Raw genomic sequence first — 6,144 nt, 5'->3', positions numbered from 1 at the left:
AGTTATCCCGGAATTAACTATTTTCGAAATTAGTTATTAGACAATGTATACGAGATTTCTTATCTCTCCACTGTGATATAAATAGTAGGTTAAATAATCTCACGAATAACTAATACATCCAACCAAACACAATCTAAAATACTAATTCTGTATTTTATCACAAGATTATTATACCATAGACCTCACACCAAATGGCCACTTGAGATGAGATAAAAATAAAATTTTACTTCTAAAATAACTAATTTCGAAATAAATTATTTAATATATTTTATATTTTTATACTAATCAAATATGAATAATTTCCTCCTAACTATAATCTCGTGATTAATTATACGTTATGGGTAACTTGATTGACGGACAAAATTGCCTGCTATATATACAGGCACACCTGACAAAATGGAGCTTTTCACTTTTTCCCCATCAATTTGGGCGGAGACAAATTAGCAATTCATCAATATTTGCAGGTATTATATTTTATTCACCAAAAAAAATATATTAGAAATTCTTTAATTTCATACTTATTTTTGCATTTCCATATTTTTCAATTTTGATCCAATCTTATAATCAAGAAGCTAGAGGTGATCTCTCTCTCTTTTTATATCTTCATTAATTGATCTGTTGAATTTTGACTTTTTTTTTGGCTCTGGGTTATCAGGATTCAGGATTTGAAGCGTTTGTTTTGTCATAGATTTGGAAGTTGAAATTTGACAATTTGAATTTTTGAAAGTTGTGTTTGAATATGAATTTTATTTGGAAAAAAATTGATATTTTGTGAGTGAAAGTGAAATTTATCCCCCAAAATGGCTTACAAACTGGACAAATATTAGTTAATTTCTTCTCATCTGTTCTAGCCTTAGTTGACAGAGTTACTGGATGCTGGTGGGAGGTGGCAGGTATGGAATTAGTCGAGGTGCATGCGCGGAAGCTGGCCCGGACACCATGATAATTAAAAAAAAAAAAAAAAAGGCAAACTTGCTTTTGGAAACTTGAAAATATTTGAAGATCGGATTTTGATTTCATGGTAAAAAGAGATGTTTTGAAGATCAAATTTTTACTTTAATGTGTATGGGTAACCGGAGGATTTTGATTTCATGGTAAAAAGAGATGTTTGAAGATCAAATTTTTACTTTAATGTGTATGGGTAACCGGAGGCGTATTCAGGATTTGAAGCTCTCCCCCATTGCCATAGATTTTGATGTTGAAATTTTTTAATTTAATTTTTATAGTTGAAACTTAAAGCTGTGTTTAGACATGCATTTTACGTAGAAAAAGTTTGAAGTTTTAGTGAGTGGAAAATGGAATTTCTCCCAAATCTTTTGGGAACCTGAAAATATTTGAAGATCAGATTTTTAAAATCTTGATCGAAGTAAATGACTAAGTAGACATTTGAAGATAAATTTTCTAAATTTATGGTCAGACGCGCGAAGTTTATGATTCCATCGAGTTCTTGCTTGCAACCAAACCCACAACTTGTTTATGACTCTGTTCTTGCCACTGCTGGAAGTCCAGCTACGCGATTGGCTGAACCCAGTAGTTTTTGTTTAAACGGTGTATGTGTGTTAGAGAATTCATTTAAATATGTGCACATACTAGATTTAGAGCCCAGTTATTATCACTTGAAGTCGTCATTCTAAAATTCAGAACCCAAAAAATGGCAATCCTAGCTCCACGCCTATGTTTGGTTCAAGGGCCTATGTGGGTTATTCCGATATAAATTTTGGGGTTGAATTTATCTCATGGTTGGTTTAAGGTATTAGTTGAAACCAATATCATTTTTACACAAGATCTTGGTTTAACTTATCCCATATACAAAGTGGATTGATTATCCACAAAGTAATCCTAGTTATAATCCCAGCATTATAATCATGGGATCTACTGTCATCACATCTTAATAATGTGATGCAATTTAACTGATCTGATCTTTAAGGAAAATGGGTAAAGGGGAACAAGAAAGCATTGGGATTCACGTTAAAGAAAATTCTCATACAAATGAAATCACCTAGTGTTTTTCCCTTCGCGAGGGATTTGAGCTCGAATTTGAACCCGAAACTTCATGGTTTTGAACCCGCTTCATTGACCATTAGGCCACCCCTTTGTATGCTAACTTGGATGGTTTTAGGCAGGGTAGATGTAGGCCGAATAAATATTGGAGGGAGGTGATTAGGCATGACATGGAGCGGTTGCCGCTTATGGAGGACATGACCCTTGATAGGAAGGTATGAAGGACGCGAATTAGGGTAGAGGGTTGGTGGGTAGGAATGCATCCATAGTTGCAGGGAGGAGTGCTTTGTTTGTATCTATGCCTAGAGTTTCTTGTTCGTAGTGGCCTGATGATATTTGTGAGCTCGAATAGATAGTTTATAGTATTGCTCTGTCAATGTATTGTTTCTTTTATTATCTAGCGGTGTGTTATCCCATTTTGTTGTTTATTTTTATATTTTTTATTTGTTATACTTTTATCTGTCCTGAGCTGGGGTATATCAGAAACAACCTCTCTACTTCATTTGAGGTAGTGGTATGGACTGTGTACACTTTACCCTCCCCAGACCCTACTTTGTGGAAATACACTGGGTAAGTTGTTGTTGTATTTCTCCATCAGATTCAGTTATCACATTTTTGTGCATACAAGTCAGGGCTACCTGTTTCACTTATTTTACTGTTGGATGAGCCAATCTTTTCCCTTGCACTTCATGTAAGGTAGGGGTAAGGCTGTGTACGCACCATCCTCTCCAGACTCCCAATTTGTCGGATTACACGTTGTTGTTGTGTCATATCTATATTACTGCATTTATTTATCTGGCTACAAAACAGTAGGAAAACCATGTTATATTTTCTAATCAGAAGCATGTAGCTAACCGGTTAAATGAATGAATCTGAAATTTTCTTTACCCCAGTGATATTCGTGTTTCTTCGCCAGTCATATTTAGTCCTAAGCCGGTGGTCTTTCCGAAACAGCCTTCCTATCTCATCTGAGGTAGTGGTATGGACTGAGTACACTTTACCCTCCCCAGACCCTACTTTGTGGGAATACACTGGGTGTGTTGTTGTTGTATTTATTTCACCAGCCAAGATCATCCTGTCATGCTTTTGAAGACATATTGTCTTTCAGGAGTTTCTCGTTTTCATTTTCAGTAGCCGTGGTGCTAAACATAATACGTTGTTTGCAGTTTTTTAAACCTATTTGGACATGTCCGAAGCTTCTTTAAACATGGAGCCCCCTAAAGATGAAGGGAAAATCGAAACATCAGCATTTGAAGAAGTGAAGTTAGAGGAAGTGAAGGAACCTAAACCAGCAGAAATTGAGGAAGTGGAAGAGGACGAGGCTGCCCTCTTCCGCTGTGATCTATTTGATGCAGAAATGGTTAAAAAGGTAGCGGATGAATTCCTTCCAGGATTAGCCTCTGCTTGTATTGACAATACGACTGGCGGTTTGTTGAAGAGCCCCGCTTCTGTGGCTGTTGATATTAGAAGAGAAATGGTGGACTATCTTGTCCAGAGAAGCGAGATGTTTGTTGCAGAATCTGTCGTCTTAGAAGGTGAATCGGTTACTGAAGTATTAGACAACCCTCATGACATTATATCGGATTTTATTGATGATTTTGCACAGTCTAAGAGGAACTTTTTCAGCAAAGTATCAGCATGGATGTTAAGTGAAAGGAGGGAGGAACAGATAGATGATTTTGTACAAGAATTGGAAATGAATGGCTTTTGGTTGATGTCGAGGAGGATAGCAGTGGCACAAACATCGATAAGAAATATTGACTTCAAAAACATTTATCACTGCAATATGAAGTTTAAAACTGAAGAAGAGCTTTCGAAACATATCTCCTCGTGCAGTTTCAGGGAATTGACCTGTGAAAATGAGGGATGTAATGCTCGATATAGTGCAGCTCAGCTTGAGCTGCATGACTCTATGTGTCCGTTTAAAATGCTTCAATGCGAGCAGAAATGCCCAGAAACACTAATGAGGCGCGAAATGGACAGGCACTGTATAACTGTATGTCCAATGAAGCTTGCCAACTGTCCTTTCTATCCAGTAGGCTGTGTATCTACTATTCCTCAATGCCAAACAGATCAACATCGTCTAGAGAATCTTCAGTCACACTTAATCCACATCTTAAAACTTATTCACAAGGAAGCATCTTTCGACGCTTTGAAGAAAAGGGCTGAACAATTGTTGGAGGTCAGTTATTAAATGGTGCTTCCATTCTCTTTCCTTGGATATATTGTACTTATTTGCTTCACTTGAGCCCGAGGGTCTTTCGGAAACAGCCTCTCTACCTCCACGAGGTAGGGGTAAGGTCTGCGTACACTCTACCCTCCCCAGACCCCACATGTGGGATTACACTGGTATGTTCTTGTTGGATATATTGAACTAACTTGATTGCTGCTTTTGTTTGGAATGTTTATCTCTCGAAAGCGTATAAAAATGTTGAGGAAGAAAAAACGCAGTAGAAATAGGAAGACCAAAATGTGCACTTATATCTAACTAGTTCAGAGATTGGGGCAGTGTTTCCTGTCCTGCCACTATTTTCCTTACATTGTCTTTCTTAACAGTCATATTCTACTCTGTGACCCCGTTACCAACACAAGGAGATATAGTTGGTGAAGAAAATGGTAGTGTTCCAATGGATATTTCAGACGAGAAATAAAGTTGTCGCACGTTGCCTTGGCTAGGCAATTCGCAGTGTAATCAAAGACAAAATGGAATGTTAGACCTATTTGTTGAATCTAATTCACAAAGGCATTTCATTGGATTGAAACTACTCTAACAATGAATACACTTGACGTGTTGATATATTCTTTTCTTCACAAACAGGCATCATCACCTGGACGGCTGGCAGCAGCTCGAGATGCAAGATCATTGACAGTTGCAATCAAAAGTATTGATGCAAAGCTTGGACCTTTGGAAGTTGAGAAAATTACAGAGGACAAGGCAGAGGACGCTGAGCTGAAAGACGGAAAAAAGGATAACACTGATCAATCCACCAAAAAGGATGGTTCTACTGACTTGTCTCATAATGATGAACCATCTCCAGACATATCGAAAAGTCAGCATAATTCCACAACTTCACCGCAGAAAATAGTCTCACCTGACAAATCAGAGAATGTTGTGGAACCAACAGTTAAAACGGATTCAACAAATGAACACTCTGAGAAAGCAGACTCAAGAGATCTACTCCATAACAAGAATGATGGTTTGAAATCACCTGAGAAAAGTGAAGAGTCTCTCAGCACATCCAAAGAACATCAAGATTTCACAACTTCAGCACACAAACTGGAGTCATCCAAAAGTGAAGATAATCCTCCCAAGTCACCCGAGAAACATCACGATTCAACTTCTGAAGACAAAAAGGAGTGACCTATGCCGAAACCAAGAACTTCTCAGGCAGTGATCAACAAATAGGGTACCTGAATAATGAAGATTTAACAGAAAGTGAATGCATGTGTAGCCACCAAATGAGATTGCAAATTTTGGAGGTTAAGTATATGGGAACACACATGACCATTTTGTATATCGAAGATCGGAGTACCTTCCAAATCTCAGGCTGGAAGATGGAAGAGAAAAAGTAAGTACCTTGTTTCAAAATTGACAAGAATTTTTTTTGCATGAAGTAGATAAAGTTACAAGCTTTAAATTCTTTATTCACCTCCATACATCGACGACACGACCTTTTTTTTTTAAAAATTCTTTTTTTGGCCTTTTTAGTTGTTACTTAATTGACAGATGTAAACATTTTTTCCAGTATAATTGATTTTTAGCAGGTTTTCACTTTCTTATTCTGTTTGACTTTGCTTGTAATTTCAGTTTTCTTCTTTGTACAAAACAGATATAGTATGCCATTCATTTTGTTTTGACTTCCATCAAATGCATAATCTTTTTTCACCCTAGTGAACTTCCTAACACTGTTAGTTTGCTATTGCCTATTGGTACATTGTAATTCTCAATTCTCCGGAAAGTGATTTGCAATCGCGACATAATGTCATGTCACGTATTGTCCACTTTGGACCTAGTCCAACACCAAATTTGTCTTTGGTCAACTCTACATTGAGCTTCAAAAGCGCGCATATCATACAAACTTGAGTTATTCCTTATCAAGCTCTTTACTTTTTCTCTTTCATTGTGAATTGTGATGTAAGATT

At 37.0% G+C, this 6,144-nt stretch overlaps 1 protein-coding gene across 2 annotated transcripts; it reads left to right on the top strand.

Moving 5' to 3' along the window:
* The first annotated feature begins 328 nt into the window (after positions 1-328).
* Positions 329-5,781, top strand: LOC107870331. Of its 2 annotated transcripts, none has more exons than XM_016716817.2 (3): positions 329-464; positions 3,168-4,183; positions 4,820-5,781. In XM_016716817.2, the coding sequence occupies exons 2-3, from the start codon at positions 3,188-3,190 to the stop codon at positions 5,360-5,362; spliced, it is 1,539 nt and encodes a 512-aa protein (XP_016572303.1). In that variant the 5' UTR covers positions 329-464; positions 3,168-3,187; the 3' UTR covers positions 5,363-5,781. The 2 variants fall into 2 exon arrangements, with proteins under 2 accessions (XP_016572303.1, XP_016572304.1); XM_016716818.2 differs by having other exon boundaries at positions 452-578.
* Positions 5,782-6,144: the final 363 nt, after the last annotated feature.

The sequence above is a fragment of the Capsicum annuum genome, chromosome 5 (genome assembly GCF_002878395.1).
Source record: "Capsicum annuum cultivar UCD-10X-F1 chromosome 5, UCD10Xv1.1, whole genome shotgun sequence".
In the NCBI taxonomy this organism is placed as follows: domain Eukaryota; kingdom Viridiplantae; phylum Streptophyta; class Magnoliopsida; order Solanales; family Solanaceae; genus Capsicum; species Capsicum annuum.
This window is presented reverse-complemented; position numbering and strand designations above follow the sequence as displayed.

Bases quoted from the DNA above. Each gene is read 5' to 3' on its own strand.
- LOC107870331 (XM_016716817.2), top strand. From the start codon at position 3,188: ATGTCCGAAGCTTCTTTAAACATGGAGCCCCCTAAAGATGAAGGGAAA. The intron at 4,184-4,819 runs GTCAGTTATTAA...CTTCACAAACAG, and splicing joins GGGCTGAACAATTGTTGGAG to GCATCATCACCTGGACGGCT.